The 23,106-nt window shown below is 47.6% G+C and overlaps 1 protein-coding gene across 5 annotated transcripts; it reads right to left on the reverse strand.

Moving 5' to 3' along the window:
• Nucleotides 1-9,175: 9,175 nt before the first annotated feature.
• CCNL1 (cyclin L1) lies at nucleotides 9,176-22,592 on the reverse strand. 5 transcript variants are annotated; one of them, XM_068406133.1, is made up of 11 exons: nucleotides 21,961-22,408; nucleotides 21,717-21,791; nucleotides 21,415-21,524; nucleotides 15,109-15,229; nucleotides 14,636-14,700; nucleotides 13,213-13,312; nucleotides 12,976-13,080; nucleotides 12,568-12,709; nucleotides 11,157-11,268; nucleotides 10,913-11,011; nucleotides 9,176-9,982 (listed from the first exon to the last, which is right to left on the reverse strand). In XM_068406133.1, exons 1-11 carry the CDS (start codon nucleotides 22,249-22,251, stop codon nucleotides 9,604-9,606), a joined length of 1,599 nt encoding a protein of 532 aa, XP_068262234.1. In that variant the 5' UTR covers nucleotides 22,252-22,408; the 3' UTR covers nucleotides 9,176-9,603. The 5 variants fall into 5 exon arrangements, 4 of the variants coding, with proteins under 4 accessions (XP_068262234.1, XP_068262235.1, XP_068262236.1 ...); XM_068406134.1 differs by having other exon boundaries at nucleotides 9,176-9,952; nucleotides 21,961-22,329; XM_068406135.1 differs by lacking the exon at nucleotides 9,176-9,982 and adding an exon at nucleotides 9,990-10,101 and having other exon boundaries at nucleotides 21,961-22,589.
• Between the last annotated feature and the right edge of the window lie 514 nt (nucleotides 22,593-23,106).

The raw sequence follows: 23,106 nt of genomic DNA on the forward strand, positions 1-23,106 counted from the left end.
GGTGTAAAAGGTCTTTGATGATGCAAACAACTTCTGGACAAAGCACAAAGGCAGGTAATTAAGCAGCTGGGTCAGAAAGCACAAGGGCGTCTGAGGTCCTGTCTGGTCTGTCGTGGCAGAGGGTCGCTCTAGGCACAGACACGGGCACGTAGACAATGTTATAAGAACAAAACCAAACCAAAGTGGGAATGAGTGGGGTGTTAGTCCTGGGCTTCGTACACTCCTGAGGAGAAGTGTCTATCATCTCCCTTCCTTTTTGTCTTCTGTTAACACCATGTGATGTACATAAATAAAAAAATATATAAAAATAGTGAAACTGAGGCCAAGTTTCTGATGTTTTTCACGTAAAACTAATTGTTCATTCAGGTGCATCCAGCTGCTACGTGACCATCCACTGTCTTTCACAGCATCCTGCCCCACACCTTTGTTTTACAGAGATGAGGGTTTCAAATGAAGCCCATGTATCTGCAGCTTAATTAGGGTGGGCAGCTGGAAGGAGGTTATGTGTGGTGACATCTTCACTTAATTTACATACAACCAGAAAACATGTCCCACGAGTGCCACCAGACTTGTAAGTGTGATGAAGACCATCCCCTCGGTTCCACAGAATCACAGAATCAATCAGGTTGGAAGAGCCCTCTGGGCTCATCGAGTCCAACCATTGCCCTGACACCACCATGGCAACTACACCAGGGCACTAAGTGCCATGTCCAGTCTTTTCTTAAACCCCTCCAGAGATGGTGACTCCACCATCAGTTTCCTCATCAATTACAGCAGTTCAGGCTACTGATTTTCTTTTTGCTACATTCAGGTGGGTCTCAAGTGTTTGAACTCTTCTACAACAGCCATACTACGCTGGTCGCTTCAGTCTGTTAGCTTAGAGGTTGTGTGGGTTTGTCTGCATGAGGCTGAAGATGGTTTGCCCAAGGGGTCTTTGTGGCCACCTCTCCAAGCACCTCCCCAAGCACCAGGCACCACACTGCCTTCTTCTATGGATGGCAGGATGTATCTGCAGAGCAGAAGTGCTCAGACACTATGGTGATGGGCACAGAACAAAACCTGAGGGTGGGGAACATGAGGGAAAGGGTGGAATAACTCAGTGTGGTCCACGATGGGAGCAATGGGGTGACATTTAGCAAAGGAAAGTTTCGGTGCGACACAGAGGAAAATGTCCTCACGTGGAGCTGTGTTAGCCATGGAAGGTCTCTGGGGAGTGGTGGAGCCCCTGGGCTTGAGTCATTCAAAGTGGACAGGAAAAAAGCGATGGAAAATGTCCTGTCAGGAGCAGCCCTGTGCTGGCAGGAGCCGATGAACCATATGACCGAGATGGTATTTTCCATCTCCCAATTTATATGACACGGAAAGTGATTTATTTTGGCCTACCACTTTACTACAGCGAGTAATGCCTGGCTGGCAAGTACCTGCTTTGAACTCCAGGTAAAGAGACCTTGAAGAGATCTGGTGGTCAGCGAGGCACTACAAGAGGAGCCCTAAGAGCCACTGCTAGTGCAGCAGGTTCTCCTTTGCTGGTGGGGCTGGTTTGAGGGTCATGCTCTCTGTCCTGCCCACATATCCTTGTCAACGTACAGGTCCCTGAGGAATAACCAAAAGGATTAATAACACAGGGTTGCCCTCTCTTGACTTATGAGATCACTTTTTTCCATGTCCGGGTCAGCTGAGAAGCACTTAATTGGCAGCAAAAAATGCAGATGAACCCTGGCCCCAAGGCTGGATTTTGTAAACTCCTGCTGAAATGGCACGTGGTGCCAGGGTGGGCGTCAGGGCAGCGGGGTGGGGGAGCCTGTCTGTGGCAGAGGAAGCTCCTCAGGAACCCGGCGCTGACCCTGCTCCTGAACACCACTTGTCATGAATCATTGGCTTTCATGGAAATCCGCTTCAGCGTCCATTTATCCAGCTGTTTCCTGTGCCCGGGGAGCATCGTGCTGGCTGCGGGACGCCACCAGCACTGAGTGGCCATTGTAACCATTGTAAAGCTCTGAATGAAGAACCACGTGTGTGTTTTGGGAAAAGTACCCGAAAAAGGCTCATCAGCAACAGCTGAAAAGTGTCCAGAAAGAGGTCAGCTGTGGAGGGTGATTTATGGGAGCTGTGGGCGTAAGCAAGTAGCAGTATTGCCTCAGTGCTCTCGCAGATCAGCAGCTGGCAACTTCGTTAGATTTGCCGATGGCTTTTTCCGTTTTTGTAGATTCCTTCTAAAAATATCAACAGCACCTCCTTCGAGGGTCATGGAAGCAGTTACTGGAGCTAGGACGAGACAGTCATTCATCTGCTAAAACTGCATCCAGGGAGGGATTTGATTTTTAATTCTTGTGCTATAAAACAAAAAGATGAAAAGTTGCTCCTGAAGACCAGGCTTTTCTAGGAATTAGGCACAGAATCATAGAATGATAGAACGTTAGGGGTTGTAAGGGACCTCTGGAGATCATAGAGACCAACCCCCCCCGCCAGAGCAGGACCAACCTAGGGCAGGTCACACAGGAATGCATCCAGACGGGGCTTGAAAGTCTCCAGAGAAGGAGACTCCACAACCTCTCTGGGCAGCCTGTTCCAGTGCTCTGTAACCCTTACGGTAAAGAAGTTCTTCCTCATGTTGAGGTTGAACTTCCTGTGCTCCAGCTTGCATCCATTGCCCCTTGAACTATCGCAGAGCACAAGTGACAAGAGGTCAGACCCACCAGACCCTTCACCAGCTTGGTTGCCCTCCTCTGGACTCGCTCCAACACCTCAACATCTCTCTTGAAGTGCGGGGCCCAGAACTGGACACAGGATTCAAGGTGCGGCCTCACCAGTGCCCAGTACAGAGGGATGATCCCTTCCCCAGACCAGCTGGCTCCTAGTAGAGGCCAGGATGCCATTGGCACACATCACTTTCAGCCCAGATCCCGAAAGGTGTTTCCGTGCCCACCTCTTCTCAAAACACCCACCATGCTACCGGCGCTCGGCAGGTTTTGTGACGCTCACAAGGTTCCTAAAGCTGCGGCCTGGCACATACTGAGGCTGCTGGAAGCGCCCAGCGCCCGTGTTCGGGGGACTCGAGTAGCTGGTGTCTGGCTGGGAGCAGCCCCCGGGCAGCTGGGAGTCTCCCAGTCACCTCTGCCTTTCAGTACCCGACCCTTTTTCATCTCAAAAATCCTAAAAATGGGGCCTCGCTCACATGCCGGGGAGAGCCCTGGCCTCCGAGGCCTTGCTCTGAGGCTGCCCCCGTGCCCGGCGCCGATGACAGGGATGCGCAGCACCCCGGGGATGTGCAACACCTGGGGACTGGGGTCACAAGGGATGCGGGTGGCTGGGCATCGGGGGCTGTTACCCCAGGATCCCTGAGCACGGCTGCTGACAAGCTCCCACCCATGGCGGGGGTTTGAGGCCGATGCCTGCGGCCTGCGCTCGTACAGGGCCGCCGAGGACGCACGCGGGGCGGAGGGTGCTCGGTCCTACCCCTGTGCTCTCAGCTCTGCTCTCCCTTGGCTGTTGCTAGGGGAACCCATGGTAGTTATAAAACAAAAACAGCCCCAAGCCATAGCGTGGCCATTAATGCAAGCAGACAGCTTTCCTCAAACAAGAACCATATGTCGGAGATAACATCGCTGTTGCTTGCGGTTTCCTTGATGGCAAACTACTGTGCTACAATCCTTTAGTGTCCTGCTTGTTTATCACACTGTGGTGGAGGAAATACGATCCCTCTCCCCTCCCGGCTGCTCTCCTTTGGTCATGTCCCAGCCTTACGTGCGTGGTCAGCCCAGGGGGTTTGAACCATCACCAACTGGCGTAAGATGCTTAAGGGAATTTTTTTTCAGAGGTATTGTGGTATATAAAAGCCCACAGGCTTTGAACGAAACTTCAGCCTCTAAATCACTTCAAAACCTGGCCTAAGACTGGCTGTGGAAGGCATTTGGGTACCTACCTCAAACCCATACGAACCTGAGGATCCTCAATCCTGTAGGTACCTTAGAAAGCTGCACTGCTTCACTAAACAGATGTATTTGAATCTGTGCAAGCCTGAAGTAGATTCACTTGGTTTAAGGTCATTTTGGTTGATTTTCTCTCTCAGTTCCTTATCAGCCCAGGGCAAGTGTCACTTGGCTGCCCAGGACCTGCCCTACCTCAGCCGCATCGACCCGCTGGTGCTCCACTCCCACGGCAGAGAAACCCTTTACCAAGGGGATTTGTAAGGCCACAAAAACACACAGGAGACAGGAGAACTTAATCATTCTTTACCTGATGGTTTTTCACTCGGATATCGCTGCTCTCGGGAGGGAACAGCGGCATCCGTCTAATAATTCCGCCTCGGTCAATCCCTGATGATATTTACACAGCGGCTGTGCAATAGTTGGTGGGTAAATATAATTTCTTTGCTCAAAAGAAATTGAGCAAAGGATGGGCAGGTCACCATCCTGCCACACTGCTGTCCCCAGACCCTCGCTTCCCTCCGTGCAGGGGCACTGGGGCTGTTTGGCTCCCCCCGAGCCCGAGCACTGAGCTGGCTGAGGGAACGAGTTTGACCTCAGGGAAAAAGGCTCAAATTGCAGGTGTATGTGGGTTTTTTCCTACCAAATTATAAAAAGGTAGTTTAAAGCCAGGCATAGCTGAAGTGGCACAGTCCATAGAGCTGGCACAGGCTTAACACTAAAATGGGCAGGAATTTTGCCTTCCAGTTCGCTAAGTGCAGAGCATTTGCCTTGCTCACCAATTATCCACGCTCCTGACGATGCATTTTGCTCTCACAACTACTCAGCAAAGAACATACATATGATTTTTTTTAACATCAAGATCCTTGTGCTCTGCCATCACTCTCCACGCTCTGCTGCATCACACCCTTGTCGCCTCCGGGACCCCCAGTCTCACCTGGGCATCTGGGGGACAAAATTTTGGCTGGGGTGAGCAGGAGTTGTGATTTCAAATTGAAACTTGATGACAAATTGATTATTGTTGAAACAGGAGCGTGGTGAGCACAGCCCCTGGTGCAGCCCCCTCCGAGGGCGAGGGGCTCCGGGAGGCTCCGAGCAGCCATGCGGGGGCAGGAGCTGGGCGCTTGGCCTCGGTCCTCTTCTCGCCAGAAGCAGAAATACTGAAGGTGGCATTTAGTGAAGCCAATCTGAAACCCCTTCCCTCGGGAGCTGCGCTTTTCGCCAGGTGGTTTGTTCAGTGAAGTGCTGGAGGAGATTAAAACTGCTCCCAATAAATCCCAGCTTTCTCTGGGCAGCAGCAGGCGATAGGACAAGAGGACACAGCCTCAAGCTTGGCCAGGGGAGGTTCAGGTTGGACATTAGGAAGCATTTCTTCTCAGCAAGGGTCATTAGCCATTGGAAGGGGCTGCCCAGGGAGGTGGTGGAGTCACCATCTCTGGAGGGGTTTAAGACAAGCCTGGACATGGCACTTAGTGCCCTGGTCTAGTTGCCATGGTGGTGTCAGGGCAATGGTTGGACTCGATGATCCCAGAGGGCTCTTCCAACCTGATTCTATGATTCTGTGAAATGAAATTCTGCCCTTAAATACGGGACAGCACAGCCTTGGTGGGGGTTTATCGGATGGTACCAGCCTCTGATGCTGCTGAGATGTGAGCAGTGAAGCTCCCCCTGGTCCCCACGGGAAGCCCGTGGCCCTGCTGCAACCGGCTGCTTTGAGACCCCCTTTGGGAGGAGATGTAGAGTTGTAAAACACATTGGGTACCTGCAAGTGTTTCTGAACCTTCCCTTCCATACCGAGCCCCGCACGGGGCCACCCGCACGGCACCTTCTGCTTCAAACCACTTTAAATATATATATATTTAAATATATATTGCCGACCAGCACAATTAAGTCACCCTTCATTAGCTTCACGTGGAGGTTTTCTCATGCACAGCTGCCTGAAAGAGCTTGGGCACAGCTCCTGTCCCCTCCTTTTCTTCTGGTGTGTCGGCAGCACCAGCCCAGCTCCGGCAGAGCCTGTGCACACGTGTGTACACGCATGTGTGAGTATGTGCACGCCGGGGACACTCGTGTCCGCTTTGCAACACTTCCACCTACAGAATAAAACCCAGAACAGCAGCCGGCAGCGGCCCTGGGAGCGATGGGTGCACAGTGGCCCTGGGGGCGATGGGTGCACGGCACCCATGGGGGCCCAGCTCGGTGGGAGGGCTGCTCTGGGGGACGGGGGCAAGCTGGAGTACGTCTGCAGGGTGTGTGTAAACCTCTTGTCCTCCCCAGCAAACCTGGGAGGAGGGAGTCTCTTTCCTGAGACAAAAAGGGCAATTTTTGCCTTTTTTTTTTCCTTCCACTGGAATATAGACTTTTTTTCAGGCCAGCTTTACTAATTTTAACTACTTTTATTCTTCCAAAACGCCCCGCTGGTCCGTGGCCAGGCAGGAGATGGGACTGGAAAGCTGTTTCCTTTACACCAGTGTATCCCAGCACAGAGGGGGGCACGGGGCGGCCGGAGCAGGTTCAGTTCTTGCCCCAAAGAAGCAGCTTTGTGCTTTGGAGGGGAGAGAACCAAGGAGCATGGGCAGGAGAGCGTGAGCTTGGTGGCTCATGGACAGGGCTGTGAAATGGGGATTTCACCAACGTGTCCTGGCAGGAGCAGTGACCAGGGAAGGATTCCCTGGAAAAGGGACCCTCATTGCTGCCACGAAGAGCAGGGCACGAGGCTGCGCCCGACGCCACTAGCCTGGGGGTTTCGGGGGGGCTAAAGCCCTGCGAGCACTTGGGACAATTCCCATCACAAATATTCTTGCATTGTTCATAGTTTTTTTTCTTCCCAAGCCCTCCAAAGCCTTTGGTCCTTCCGAGGTCTGTAACAAAGCTGGAAGAGAAGCACAGCCACAAGTTTGAATTTACTCACTTGAAGCATTTGCATTATTTTGGGGAAACATGAGTCAGAACGTTTTAACAAATCCTTTTTCTGAGGAAAAGCAATTCTGAGGGCGAGACCAACCCAGCCAAACCCCCAGCCCGAGGAGAACCGCTCAGCTGGAGCATTCCTGCCCAGTTCCTGGGGGTCTCTAAGGGTCTCAGCTCCTCCGAGGCCAGCGGCAGCACCTTGTGAGGTGCAGCTGCCTCGGGTGCTCCTACGCTCAGATGTCAGTGGTGGGTCACCAAAGCCACCACATCCTCCAGAGAGAAGTTTCAGCTGACGAAGGGTTTCTGTAAGTGACTCGAGCACACGGAAGACACTGAAGAACTTAAAAATAACAAGTGTTAAAGAAAAATACTTCTCAACTACTGAGGTCTGGCAGTGTAGCCTCAAGTTGGTCTCAAGTGACTCCTGGAGGTCGATACGGATGCTTAAAGGTCAGACAGCGCTCTCCAGTGATTAGTTTGTGATTTAGAGTTTAATGAACACAGAAGGACACTTCAAAGCCTTGAGAGAGACACGTAAGATCTAGTTGTAGAAATAATGCAGCATCTCCCCCCAAACAGGCTTTGGCTGGTGCTTCACAGTGTTGTTGATGGTCACTGTGTCCCAGCTGTGGGCACAGCTGGCTCCTGGGTACCACCTGCTCACCAGCTGTGACTTGAACTGTTGCTTGCCCAAAGCTTTCTCCTGGACAAGTCCTCCAGGTAACAGGACATTAACAGGGTGACAGCCACTCAAGATGGCTTTGGGACTGCTCCACCTGCTCCCCAAGGACCACACACTGAGGGGACCCGGCCAGGGAAATGAACATAGAATCATAGAATGGTTTGAGTTGGAAGGGACCTTAAAGATCACCCGACATACCTGGGTGTCCAGAGAGGTCTTCTGCTCGTGTGTCATAACCCAGCCCACTCACCTCACGGCCTGTTGTTGGCAAGGACGTCGCATGGTTAAGGCCACCACCCACAAAGCTGGCTGGAGACATCTTTTATCCCCTTGGAAGGGCCAACACTGACCTCCTCGCTAGCTGCCTGCAAGCTCCCCGCGTAAGCGATCTGCAGCAGATGGTGTCTAGACGCTCGGCATCACCAGATGTTCCAGCTCTGCATGGAAGGGAACTTCTGCTCTTCAGCTCTGGAGCGAGGGGCGCTGGAAGCACAGAGGGTCGTTAGTGCTTACACACGAACACACAGAGGCTGAGCCCACTCCGGGTTTCACTCCGGTACACAAATTCTTGTCTCTAGGGAAAAAAGCTGCCTTAATTCCCATAGCAACACATAATTTTTCCTGAAAGCAACAAAAACACATGAAATACAGTTAACTGCAGATCAAAAACCCCACAGAGGTAACCAAGAAACAGAGGCAGATATTTACCTTTTCCCTCTTCACAATAAAGTATCTTCACTTTTTGCATTTCCAGAGAACAGAGCAGATGGGGCCTGGCAGGATGCTGGGCAGCTGCTGACGAGGATGTACCAGTTCCAGTGAAGCTTTTGCTCACCCACATTTTTTTTTCTTTCCCTTTTGAGGTCTGCAGAGACCAGCACTCGCTCCTGCAGCAGCACAGACCCACTTCAGTTCGTGACCAGCTCATTTTGCCCCAGGCTTTGCCCCCTGCTGTGCTGCAGGTGACCAGACCCACCAGGTCACCCTCAGCCAGAGCAGTTCCCTTGTCAGCAGCACTTGGGGAGAGATGGTGGAGTCCCCATCTCTGGAGGGGTTTAAGGAAAGCCTGGACATGGCACTTAGTGCCCTGGTCTAGTTGCCATGGTGGTGTCAGGGCAATGGGTGGACTCGATGATCCCAGAGGGCTCTTCCAACCTGGTTGATGGTGATTCTGTGAAGGGCTCTGTGCCACATGAGCAGCCTTCAGAGGCCCTCCAAGCTTGCAAGGTGTTACCACCTGAGCAGCATCTGAAAGAATCCAACCCCTCCTCACCCATTTCATCTCTCCTCTACCTGCAACTCCTTGCACTAGGGTCCTTCCTCCTGCTGCCATCATCCTGCCACCAGTAACAGAAGGGAAATAGAAGTCCCCAAACTTTATCCCTCAAGGCAGGTTATTTGTCCTGCTTTGCACTTCTAGCACAACCAGGCCAAACATCCCCCCCTGCCCAGGGCGGCTGACAGCAAAGCTGGACTCCAGCTCTCCCCCTGAACTGGAGGGGTGCACACTCCTTCACCCCAGATGGACACCCACTGCTACAGCTTCCCCAGGCTTTCCTTGGCACACCCCACACATCCCACTCATCTGCAATGGTCCAAGGGATGCAATTAAAAAAATTAAAGTTTAGTTTCAATATATTTGACGTCCAACAGGCAGTAAAAAAAGCTTTATATTTTATTTCTTGTAAAAATCTTTTAACACATGCAGACTAAAACCAGTGTAAGAAAGTATCCACCATCGTTTAAACAAATAACTATACTTAAATATAAGTGTCTGCAATTGACTTATATAAAAATAAGGTACATTTTGCTTTTTTACAGAAATCCATTCTCCAGTTTTCGTATCAATAAACAATACACAACTAATACAGACAACCTGATCCTTGCTGCCCACCCCTCTGATACTGCTAAGGTATGATGTGCAAAAGTTGGTAACAGTTTTGTTTCCCAAAAGAAAAAAAAACCTTCTACGTGTTTTAGAAAATTAGATACTGGGTTTAAATTAATCCAAGCCTAATCAGTTCCTTTGTTCTCAAAGAGTCCGTTTGCTGTCTCACACACAGGCCCGACGAGGGGGTGCAGGGCTCAGCGCCTGTGCCGGCCGTGCCCCGAGCGCCCGCTGCCGTGGTGCTTCCCTTTGTGTGCCCGCTCGAAGGAGCGCGACCTCTCCCGCCTGTCCCTGTGGTGGCCCCGCTCGTGCCTGTGCTTCTTGGCAGCGTCAGAATGATCCCTGGATTTGCTCTGCGAACGGGAACGGGATTTTTTCCTCTTGTGCCCGTGTCTGTTGGCACTCTTCAGCTCTTCCCTGCCGTGCTTGGCCTTCAGGTGGGGCGAGCCGTGGTTGTGGTGGCGGCGAGGGCTGCCGCTGTGGCTGCGGGACCGGCTTCTCGACCTTGAGCTGTACGTCCCAGACAGGCTCCGCCTATTGTTGTAGCTTACAGGAGTGTTAGAAGTTAAAACATGTCTTCCACAGGGAACAAAAATACATCAACGCTCAGGAAATTCCAAGTTACTGGAGGAAATCAGAGCCTATTTCTCCGACAGGGATAACTGACAAATAGTGACTGTCCCAGAGCCGAGTTCCTTTGAAAACAATAAGCCCAAACCAAACCCAAACTTTCAGAATGGTTTGGCCCTGTCAAGAACCCTCCTCTCAACACCAGAGCACAAACTGGTTATTGCCCTTTTTCCTTCTGCGATTTGACAGCAATACCTAGGGGAACGCTTCACAGAGATCCAAGCTGGCAGTTTCCAACTCAGATGTCAGTCTGAGGATTCTTTAAATGCACACACAGAACGCCAGCAGCTATCAGCCTGCACAGCTCCCCCCTTCCCTGGTCACAGCAGAGGCAGGGCACTGAAGAGCCACCCAGTGCATCACGCAACACTGACAGAAGATGCACCCTCCCAGGCCTTTGGAATAAAAGCTGCAACACACAACACTGGCTCTACAGCACCTCTCATCATTTCAGAGCAGGCTGAGTTCCCAGAGACCGCCCTCATTTACAACAGATGCCCAGTGAAGATCACTGAACAGGGTCAGGCCACCTTACACCCCATCATACTCATCGTGTACAAGTGCAGTTAGGATAGTCTTAAGCTCCCACTTCACAGCAAAGCTTTTACAACCTGAACTACTAACAGCACAGTTACCAGCTGAACTACTTCACAGCAACAACTGGGAGCCTAAACCAGACCCAAGTCTCGCCCTCTTGCTGGCCAGCACTTAGAAGCTTGTGCCAAGCACCTACAAGCTACCTGGAGTGGCCGTACTTAAAAGTGAAAAGCCCTGTTGGAATATCCCAGAGAGCTGATCATGATGAGACACCCCCCCAAAAAGCCCCACCTCCTCCCTGCAACCCCCCCACCAGTGAAACAGAACCTCGCTACTCACTGCCGCCGAGGAGACCGAGACCGAGACCGTGACTTTGTTCTTGACCTGGACCGACTCGCACTTCTGCTGCTCCTACTTCTCTTGCTTTCTTTTCTCATGCTTGGGAGGGAAAAAAAAAATAGGGTTACACTTCTGAGGTACTCATTAACTCCATGAAGCAGCTCAAAAGTAGTTCACTGTACTTGAGCTGAAGAAACCATTCTTACAGACGTCTTCTCTTCATCAGGAAGAGATTTTTACCTACCCATTGTAAGGGCTCTTTGAAGCTTGCTGCCTCTCTTCGGGCTCTTTTTTAATGGTTTTGGTATTCACAGATACTGGAGACTTCTCTTCAGTTTTTACTTCTCTCGGGGAACCTAAGAATTAAACATAAGTTCATAATTAGGTATTTTATTCACAGATTTTGTAATAAACATATTGTACCCTTTACACACCTTCAGCAGTATTTGCACAAAATGTAAATCTGCGCTCAACAGCTACCATTTCATCCCATCTTTCTATTTATAGCACACTCCCAGAAGAGAACGCTGGAGTGACATGTCCACGGGGAGACACGCAGGAGTTTAAAAGCCAGCTGCTGGCTGGGGGAAGAGAACACCGTGACCTTCCAGCCAAGCAGCCAGGCCCATCCGAGATCTCCTCCAGCAGGGCCCAAGTGGTACACAATAAAACCTGCCCTCATGGCCCACAAAGACATCAACTGTTAACCTTGACAGCTGATTTCCAATAGTATAGAAACAATTAAGACTGAGCAGGAGAATTACAGATTTCATTTTTATATTAGTGATACAAATATAACGAGTAACAAAACTTAACTGAGCAGTCAATCTGTCTCTACAGTCAGCTGATATAACCCAGAGATGGATTTGCCTTTCCACTGTGCAGGAACGACACATTCTACCTGGCCTGCTGACAGTGGTGACTTACACTGCAGCTTCCTCACTCAAGAGGGTTCAGAGGCTTAATGTAAAAATACAGACAGGCAGAACTCTGTCAGTTTACAGATCAATAGCAGCGTTAGGAAGCAGAAGCACCAAGACAAAACTGTCTATTCTTTGCATCATTAGAGCTCAGACAGATTTATTGGCCAGTTCAAGATGTGCTTTACAATATTTATTCACTCTACTGCCCAGACAGCACTGTGACCTTCCTGTTTCCTGACCACAAGCTGTCTTCCCTCACCACACCCGAACAGTCAACAAATACACTAAAGACAGAAGAAAAAGCAATTTCCAGAGACACCTGCTGCAAAAGGAACCACAAAGGCTACTGCAACACCCCCTCCACCAGATTAAATCCAGAGTCCCTCTTCACAACACAGTAACACAGCAAACTCCTGGGTCTAGACATTTTCATAACACCATTATCTCAAGGGTGCTTATTATTAATATATCACTCTCCCATCTGTGGAAGTATGGACTAGAGCATCCCTTTTCCCTCTAATCTGCTATTTCAAGGTATTGAAACTGGTTTTAAAATGTGTGTTTTTAAAAAAAAAAAATATTTGTCTTGCTGCTTAGTTCTGTGAGAAAGCCTAAATTGTCTAACAGCTCAAGAAGCAAACCTACATTTTTTTTTTTTAACACCTTGGGACACAGATTCAGAAGACTTATCAAATAGTATTATGCAAGTTTCTGTTCAGAAAACAAACTTACATGGTTTGGAGGCAGGAGAAAAGCCACCCAGTGTTGAGAGTGCTGGAGTTCCATCTGGATTTAAACCTTTTGCCTTCAGCTTAGCTTCCTGTAGTGCCATTTTCCTCTTTTCTACTTCTTTATCCAGGAATTCGTAATTGGGCTGTTAAAGTAACCATGTGGTAAGAAGCTGAAATAATGCAATTCATTTTTTCATCTCATTTCTGAAAAATACTCCATTTTATGTTTTAATCATCTGGCCAGTAACGTGACTAACTTCCATCATTTGTTCTCACATTCCCCTTAGAGGAGAAGCAGAGCCTTTCCAATTGGATTTGTATGCAGGCATTCCAAACACACTTACACAACCATGAGACAGCTCAAGCTGCACTGAACATGGAACAGGAAGAACAAACACCTCAAAGTTACCTTCTTCCTGGTATAGAGCTTCAGAGTTGTTAAGCATATCTCCTGAATCTCCTCTTCTGTGGCACCAAAGAGCGAGAACCAGTGAGGACGGGTAGGTAGTGGGATCTGAGAATAAAACAACCAAAACCTTAATAATAAGAGATTACAGACCAGGCTTTTAAGTATTTTCATTCACTTTCTTGAAACCAAATTACTGCAATAAAAGGCACTGCTAACTAAAGACAGATGGATACTCACCTGCAGAGCTCTAGCAGCAAGATAAATGCAAGCACAGGCTATGGTCTCTGGCTGGAAGCGAACAAACACGTTTGTTCGAAGGCTGTCATTCATGTAATTCCTAAAAAAAAAAATAATTGATGCAAGGTTGGATCTCCAGTTTACATCTTTTCATTTAGAGGATAACACTGGAGACTCAATTGACTTTATTATTTTTTCTGTTATTATATTAAACCCTTGATTTCTTTTGAATTATTTGATATTTACATTTGTTACTTCTGTAACAACGTTTGCACCGCTGCCACTGTTTTGAAACCCCAATGCAAGTAACAGCATGGAATGGCTACTTCCTAGGCAGGTACATGAAGTTACACCATGAAGTGTCCATTCTCTTCACAATCTAACAAGTACTTTTCATCTGCCCAGCTATTTGCTTTAAACACCAATGTTCTTGTATTTAAAAAAATCAATATGCTCAAAACTCAAATGCAAGCATGAAAGCATGGTATAGTTTTAACCTACCATTTTCCAGATGCAACCTATAAGGTTCATAAAACATTGCATTTAAATCCTACGTGTGCCTTGAGTCACATTAACTTCATCCAGAGAGAGAAGCATCCGATTTGCTCACTGAGTGTTGGAAAAAGACCTGCAAGTTAGTAACGGGTCTCCCACTTCACTAAGCTACTGTTCTTCCATCACGGTGGCCCTGCCAAGCAACACATGCCAAGAGGTACATTTAAAGAGCAGAGACCTCCATCCATTTCTAAGTTACTGAGCTACAGGAAAGAAAGGAACAGCAGTCAGTATTGACCCTAGGAACCCAGGCCCACTATGGCTTTTCAGTGAACATGCTGCATGCACGGTAATTTTCTTTTTGTTTTTTAAACTCAAGTTTAGCCAAATGCTAAATCAACTACATAAACGTTGGCAGAAAGTCTACCCCACGTGTCCTTTAAACACACTACAGTACACAGTAGCTAGGCAACAAATACATTTAGAAACATTTTGAACAGTTACTTCTAAAAGCAAATATACAAATCCTTTGACACCCAGACAGAACTAGGAGATGCTGCCCGATGGATATGGACCACTTCAGTGAATCTCGGATGAGAGCTTGCACTGGGTTGGCTGGAGAGAAGGGCAGCCAAACAGGCCATCCCCAGGTCATGGGCTGAGGTGCAGAGGGCAGAGCTCTATGACTTACCATCATGGACTACCCTTTAATTAAAGAGTAGAAAAAAGAACAAAGTTAAATTGAGTTCTCCATTACTGTATTGGAATCAAGCCATGAAAATAGTAAGCAGAAACAAGCACTAAAACATTTTAAAAGTATGTATTTGTGTAATAACTTACATCTCATTGCTTTGCATGTGGATCATCAGGCTTGTTATTTCTGCTACTATTTTCCTGGCTAGGAAAAGAATGGAAAATAACATCTTACCAGGCTGTCTGCACCAGGGTTTGATTACGTTCACATTCTAAGACTTGTAAATACATAACAATGATCTGAGGAATAAAAAAATAAAAAACTAGACTCAGTTTTAACATGCAAAGCAACAGTAAGGAAGTAACTGTATAACCAAACAGTATTCCAAAGCATTGCTCTCGCCTCCTTTTCTAAGCACACACTAAGCTTACACATCACCCAATCACACTCAGACAGTTTTTTATTTACTAGCTTTCTACTCTTTGCAAAGACAGTCTCCTTTAACATTTCCCAAGGAAGCAATTTCTACCAAAGTAGCAGAAATAACTACATGACTATTTGCCCAAGCACTCTGGTAAAAGCATTCATCATAGCTACTAAGGAACAAAGAGAAGAAATCAGGTCATTCTACACCTGCATTTCTCATCTCACAATGATGCCATCGAGGTAGAATAATATTTACAATTATATTATTTTTGATAACTCACCTTATGTGGATGCTTGACATGAACACAAAATCCCAACTCCTTCAGTACCCTCCTTTCTGCTTTGATTACTTGATTTTTGGTGTTTATGTAGTTCTGATCAAGGATCAGGGGGCTTGGAGTCCTACAGTTTGCAAGAAATAAAATCAAAACTGTTTTGCATATCCAAAAATAGCAGCATCTCTGTTTTCCCTTCCAACCAACTAATGGCAACAGAAACCGGTTTTCAACTCCTGCAAGCAAGTTTAAGCATTAATCTTGTGCTGTCCAAGTTTATCTAAACTAGTTTAGCTTCTGCTTTTGACTAGCTACAGATTTAATCTTTTCTACTGTGTCTGCTAACTACGCTGGTCCAGATGCTGGAACGAAAGTCACCTTTACAGTGAGGATCTCAAAGAACCTTTACACTTCATGACACAGGTGGGGGAAGGAGTGTGATACAACTGCCTCTGCTAGGTAGGACTTCAAAGCAGAAGCTAGAACAGGGTTTTTTCTTACTGATATTAAAGTAGTAAGCTTGTGCTTTATGAATTGCAGTTTCCTATGCCCTGGAAGACAAGATTATTCAGCTTTTCAGAGAACAAGACAGCCCTGCTGCTGTGATATATGAAAAGCCTAGTAAAGCAAGAACTTAACATCTGAACTGGTGACAGATCTGTGATTGAATGCTGCACCCACTACTCAGTGGGTATCGTGTCACTTCTGCTATTTGCATTTGCAAAACAACTCATTTCACAACGAAAGATTCCTAAGTCTAGCACTAGCAAGTCCTAATTCCTTTCAAATCCAACACCTGAACTCTCCAAAGCACTTTTTTAAACTAAACTAACTTGCTGTGTGCTTTATGCACAAGGGTCATACTCCATTTTCTATTTTCTTTGTCCCTGCTTAGACTTGACCTTTCAACGTTCCACACTGTGTATTTTACCCCACTTCCTCCTGAAGACAGACCAGCTTTTTCCCTGTCTGTAATATGCCTCACCTAGTCTACATGCTTTCCAATGCAGAGGAATGGTTTTGCAACTAGTTACACTCTAATAAACCACTCTGTTTACATGATAAACCTAGAACAGCCCAAGCACTGGTGACAAATTTTACATTACCTTCAAAAGAAAAAAAAAGAAAATCTAATGCAAAGTAGATTGATAAAACAGAAGCTGTATTTTGAAAGTATCTCACTACTAACTTGTCATTCTTAATTCCATGCCAGTTCCACCAGTGGATCACACTTCTCTTCCCTGATAGGTAACCAAGCAGAAAAACACTCAAAACACCTCAGTTCTCAGCCCAGGAACAAAGGGTCACTTTAATTACGGGGCTAGTGCTTCCCAACTTCAACAACCCACAGTTTATGCCAAGACTTCGGCAGTCACCTGCAAGGACACTTATTACCATTGGTCAAAGGACACAACAAGCCACCCACTTCACTAGTAAGAGCATCATGCTGTATAACCATGCACTTGAAGCATGAGCTCCCCCTGCTCTTCCCAAAGGGCTGAGAAACAGCTCCCAGGAGGTTTGAAACGAACTGCTGCAGCTTCCTGGTGCCAGGAAGGGCCTACAACCCGAGTACAAGCCTTACTACTTCTGTCTCCTTAAAAAATGCAATGTTTTCCATGTTACACATAAGTAACTTCTCTAGTTAACTCATCAGGGCAAGTTTACAAAGTTTGTGATTTCAGCTACTCTAAATATAACCCAGCCAGAATATGCAAGTTTTTTTTCCCATAAATTAACTAGAAAAACTTTCAAAGCTTCTTTAAGGTCACTACTTCAGTAGGGCAGCTATGATTTTATCTGAACACTCAAAAGACTGTCTGAACACAATGCTCTGAAGTGCAAGACTGGAAGAACCATGCTGAAGTTCTTCAAACCAGTGAAACTGATCCACTTCCCACTAATTTCAACTAACTCTACTGGGTTTTAGAATAACATTTCTTCCAATATTGCTTTACACAATTTTATCTAGAGATCACTGGCATTAACAGGATCTGTAAGGCATCATTCAGAGCGAGTTTAGGTGTCCAGGCTCAGCTTATCTTGTCAGCAGAACACTTCAGAGGTGACAAATGTTGGATGAAAGAGTTAGGGCAGCTATGACTTCCAGTCTAAACCAAAAATCAACAGTGGGAGAACATGACTGCATGGGATCACCCAACAACCTGCTGTAGGATTACTATCTTCCACGTGTCTTTGCATTCTCAGAAAGCCATGCAAGGCAGGGTTATGAGAACACAGTAAGGCAGCCACAAGTGCAACAGTAAAGACTGGGAGCCTCACTGTATTTTACATTTTCACTCTCCTTCTACAGGGCTGTAGGATCAGCACAAACAGTTCAGACTGTGGTTGGCCATGTTCAACAGCAAAGCGATAGGAAACTCAAAATTAAGACACTCAGAAGTGTGCTCTCCTGTTGCCCCAGGTTACTCTGGTCACTTACAACACAAGTTCTAGAGATCTACAGATCTAAGGAAGCCATGAGAAACATCAGTTTACCCAGACAGTATTTCCAGAAATAGACCAATGCAGCCTTTTATCTAACACAAAAATAAAGATCTGCAGAAGACTTTACTGCACCTTATTACTGGCCAAAGTCATGTTTCCCACTGTATGAAGATTTAGCACTTTTGCCATGAGCTCCAAAGTGTTGGCATGCATAATTATTTAGAAGTTGAAAACTTTGGAGATTTCCCTCTGGAAAACTTCTTAGCTTCCCTACTGAGAAAAAAAGAGGAACTTTGCTATTGTATTTGCTGCACTTAGTCCAAGAAGCCATCATTTTAGGACCAGGTAACAAACCTGGAAGAAATACTTTATAAGCTTATATATAAAATACAAGCTTCAAGCCCTATATAGCCAAGTAGTATTACAAATTCTGCCCTTGAATCTGTGCTTACAGATCAGCACTAGAGCTCCAGGCAAGACTTTAGACTTAAGAACAGAGAGCACACAGTGCCCATTCTGGTAAGTCAAGCCAACACTTACTTGCAAAACTTCCTCGGGATTTAGAGATTGCTTAACAACCCAAAAGATCAACACACGCTGTCATGTGTAACAATAAAAAATTACAAATATCCTTTTTTGTAATCCCTCTGACAAACGAAACCTATGTTCTCATGTGATGTAATATTAAAATTTCATGTCTTTGGAAGGTCTAATACTTTGGAGCAGAAGTACCCTGCGTGTAGTTTTGTTCATAATGCAAAAAGTACTTCTGACAAGTAGAGCATAACATCTGCATCTCATTTCAAAGACCAGCTCTCTCTTATGCCAGTCAATACGAGAAGAAAGCAAGTTCTATATTTGTCTCCAACATTGTCAATACAAGCAGTCATAGAACAGTCTGAAGAACACTAATTAGTGTGTATTATTAACACAGGCCACTTCCAACACAACTGCATGAACCTGTTTGCTGCAACAGAAGTAAGGAACAGCTGACTGAGCATCTCAGACCAACATTTGTGAGATTACATGATGACAGGAGCCACATTTGGTTCAGTCTCATCAGGACTTGCTGCAGCTTTCAGGCACATTTAAGAGCAATAAAATCAACTTCGAACTACATTCTACAGGTTAAACAACAGTTGCACTTCGCTCAGAACACAGATGTTTCGGCACACAATTGTTTAAAAAGCAGTATTTTCACAATACGAGCTTTTCTCCATGCACACAAACATTTTTACATGCAGTACTACATGACATATGCTCGTGAAAGATCCAAAAGAAAATATGCTTGTCCAAAACACTTTTTTTAGCTTTTTCTTACTTCTCAGTATCAGAAATACCACCTAGCAGGAACTCAAGTTGACTACAAGTCTCACAAAAAAAAAAATTCCAATGCAATTCCCAGTTCTGCAAACACATACATTAAGGGATGGCTTACACAATAGTTTATATAAATAGCTTTACAAATGCAAGACTTCTGTACCCTTGTGAAGGCATATTCAAACTGCAGTTATACACAGCCAGAAAGTGGGACTCAGAACCCAAAACTGTTGAAGAAAGAAAGCAAGCCTACTCAAACTACTCAAACTTCATGTGCAGGTTAAGAGCTTCAGTGAACAGAAATACTAGACTAGAGGCAAAAAAGAAAGTACAGCAGCCTAACTCATTGTTTCAGTTTGGGTTGTCTGTGAGAAACTAACTACGGCCTAGGTGTTAGCTTCAGATAAAAAAAAAAAAAAAAAGATTAAGCTATTATTCTAAAAACCTGGACAGCAAAGAAAAAAGCTTATAACAAGATACAGGAGTTCTTCCAAATGGTTCACCAGCGGCCAACCTGTTAGTCCCCCGGTTCCAGTGACCTATTCTCAGAGCACTGGCTTCTCCTTGGGGATTTTCGATACTTCGTTCACTGTTGCCATGACGACAGCTTCATCTTTATGTACCACTCCACATCACCCAGGGTTTGGTAAATGTAGCTGGTCGCTGTATAGTCGGTTGCAAGGGAAAAAAGAGTTGAAGTTAATAACATGTACAGATTATGTGATTGTAATCTTGTAAAAAGCACAGAAAAACGTTTACATCCTGCTCGTTAAAAAAAAAAAAAAGGCAAGTCTGAATGTCAGACTTCAGCATTTTTAAGATTAATTTCATGCAGATTCGCTCAGAATCTCAGAGCAACAATACCCATTTCTCCGGAAAATAATGGGTAGAAGTGCACGATTTCTCTTGACATGATGCATTTTAGACACCATGTAACATGCACAAGTCACATTTGGAACAGGCTAGCTGGAGAGATTCAAGTTCACAGGTTAAGTTCAGTTTCTCTGATCCTTTGCACAGCACAAAGAAACAGCTAATTTGTATTCTCGTTGCAAAGAAAAGCATTGCATATGATTAATTAACCTTCACTGCCTGGATCAAGGCCAAAACGTTACGAATCACTGAAGCAGCTTCAATAATTCTAGTAACCAGACTCCCTTATCATCACTGAGGTTAAGAAAGAGTATCACTGAATTCATATTTGGCATGACTTTACAAAACTCTCTCAGGTCCATCAGGGATAACAACTTTAAAAAAAACAAGAACAAAGCTAAGTTCCAAAGTGTAACACCTAATCACTCCTCTTTTATCTAAAACTAACTACAAAAACACGAGCACAAGGCAGTAAAAGCAAAAGCTTTAGATGCAACAGAAGCATAACCAGGATGAAGACACCAAGAAACAGCTGGTTTCCCTAAGGGATTTCTACTCTGCTTCTCAGAAAAGGTTACACAACACTGAAGTTTAAATTCCTGATGTAACCTGGTGATACAGAGAAATGGAAGAGTGAATCTAAGAATCTAGCTGAAAACAAAATCCTTTTGTAACCATGGACTATCTCACACTTTAAGCAGTCGGCCACTATAAGTAAAGCTATGTCACCACAGTTGACATCTCCAATCTCAGACTGTAACACAGCTGCACGGCAGATTTAAAGGAGTTTGGCATTAATAGCAACTCAGAAAACTCCCTTCTCTTCAATCATTCCTTGTTCCTTCCCATGTGTCAAGTTAATTTGCTTTACACATGAAAGCATAAATCACTTTACACACAAAAAAACCTGTATTAGGCACCCACAACTGAGAACAGCTCTACAGCTCAGCAGACAACTACCCAGATCTGCCACAGATCAGGTGAGCTTACACTCCACCTTCCCCGACACAAGCACACAGTAGTGTGAAAAACACAAGCCTCACTTTTTGCAATTAAAGATGCCTTCAGCTTCCAAGACTTAATTACACATTCCTTGTTAAAGCGGTGTCATTACAGCTGCAAACACTGTAGGCCAAACAACAGGTTCTTTCAGATACTTGCTAAAACTGCTTTTTCTAAAAGGTAATACTATCACTACCAGGAAAAGTTCAGCTTTCACTTTTTGTTAACTGACACTTTAGTGGCACCGTACCCACCTTTGGACGGCTACATATTAACAAGAGAAAAGCATTAAGACTACTGAACGTGGCTAAAAGCCTGGAAAATATACAACAATCCACTAATTGGCTACTGATACCTAAGACTACCTTTCAAGGGCTACAAGACACCAAAAATCAATTAGCAATAAACCTATAACTACAACCATGGACCTAAAACTGAAAACAGTACTCACACCTTGTGGCTACGTAAATAACAAACAGGTCTACCAAGTAAACGAAAGTAAAGGTAGAAGAAGTCAGCACTGAACTGTACTGCCTACACAGCAGCCAACCAGCACTCCCTTCTCAACTTAAGGTCGTTGAACTTAGCCTGGAAAAACACTGTGAATTGAAAACTGCAGTGTACATTAGTGACAAGAGCAGCTTATGTTCACAATAAAGCTAATCTTACCTTTTTGCTCTTAACTGACGCAAATGATGAAACACGTTGATCACGTCCCTTATACGACGAGGCGCCTCTTCGATCTTGGACGCGAGATTGATACAGGCCATAGCAACAATCTGAAAGAAAACCCCGTTTCCGTAAGAAAATAAGTTTTTTTTTATCCCGGTAAGACTAGAATTACACAACAACAAAACCCGTGGCCTAAAGGCTCGAAGAGAGCAGCCCGTTTGGGTCTGGCTGGCCAAAGCCACCGGTCGCCCAGAACGGCACCTACTCCCTCCCCCCCCCCGCCGCTTCCCCGCGCTCACCTCGAAGCTGTGCTTGACGAAGGACTTCGAATAGAAGAACCGATGAAACAGCACCTGCCCCGTCGCCATCGCCACCTATGAACGCAAAGGGAGGGAGGAGGAGGAAGGAGTCAGCACCGGGCCCGGCCGCCGCCGCCATTTTGTGTCAGGCACCAGCTGGCGCCGCCGCCCCCCCCCCGCCCTTCCCGCCGCGTCACAATGGCGGCGCCCGGCCCGGCCTGGCCGCCCCGGGGCCCGCACCCACCTGCGGCAAACGGAGCAGTATGCCGGCCGCCTGGATGAGCTCGCAGCCCAGGATGCGCAAGTCGGTCTCGCACTGCAGGTCCAAACCGTCCTGCATGGATGGGGTGGGCGAGAGGCGCTCCTCGGGGATGAGCGAGTTGTCGATAGTGAGCGACACCTCCGAGTACAGCCGGTCACCGATGAGGATGCCCGGGGCGGCGGGAGCCGGCGGGGCAGCAACGGTGGGGGCGGCCGCGGCGGCGGCAGCGGTAGGGGCCGGGTGTGCGGCGGCGGAGGAGCAGGAGGAGGCCATGATGGCGTCCGCACCCGCAGCCGGCCACGCACAGACTAGTGCGGCCCGGCGCTGTGACGCAGCACACCGCGGCGCCTGCGCGCAGCACGCTGGGAAAAAAAATAGTCCGTCGGCTCCGCCCCGACCCGGCCGTTAACGGCCGCTGCTGCCCCGGGGAAACCGGCACCGAGAACCGGCCGTTGGCGCCGCTCTCCACCACGATGCGGTGGCCGAACCTCCGTCCCGATCGCTGCGGTCCCCGCCCGCCCCGCTGTCGCAAGCACCCCGGGACGCGGCGACCAGGAAGCATCAGCCTCACGCATCACTTCTCGGAACCGCTCCGCTGCCCGTATCCCTCCGCGGTCGCGCGCCCCGGCCGGGACTAACTCCCAGCGGCCGTAACCGCGCGCGAACTGAACGGCAAGTCCCGCCCCGGCGGACAGCTTCGGCCCCTGATTGGCTCGCTCGGCCTGAGTGGCAGCGCCGCCCTCGGCCCCCCCCCGCCATGTTGTGCGGGCAGCGGGCGGCCGCCCCCTGCGCGGTCCGTGTCCTCGGTGTCCCCGCCGGGCACGGCGCTGCCCGGCACGGCTCGGAGCCTGGCGGCAGCCGCTTCGCTCGCCGCGGGTTTGAGCTGGCTCTGGGGGTAGGACGGGGCTGCGGGGGGCGTCCTGTGGAGACCCGGCGCCTCTCCCTGCCGGCAGCGCGGCGGCCGCCTCCGCAGGGCCCCTCTCTGGAGGAGGAGGTCAGGCAGGGCCGGCCGGCGCTGGCCCTGTCTGGAGCAGGGACTAGCTATCCTCAAGGGTCCCGCTGAGCTCTCCTCTGCCTGGCCACAGGCCTCTGGTTTATACTCGTGTTCTCCCAGGCAGGAGGGCCCAG

This window comes from Nyctibius grandis, chromosome 8, assembly GCF_013368605.1.
Source record: "Nyctibius grandis isolate bNycGra1 chromosome 8, bNycGra1.pri, whole genome shotgun sequence".
Lineage (NCBI taxonomy): Eukaryota > Metazoa > Chordata > Aves > Nyctibiiformes > Nyctibiidae > Nyctibius > Nyctibius grandis.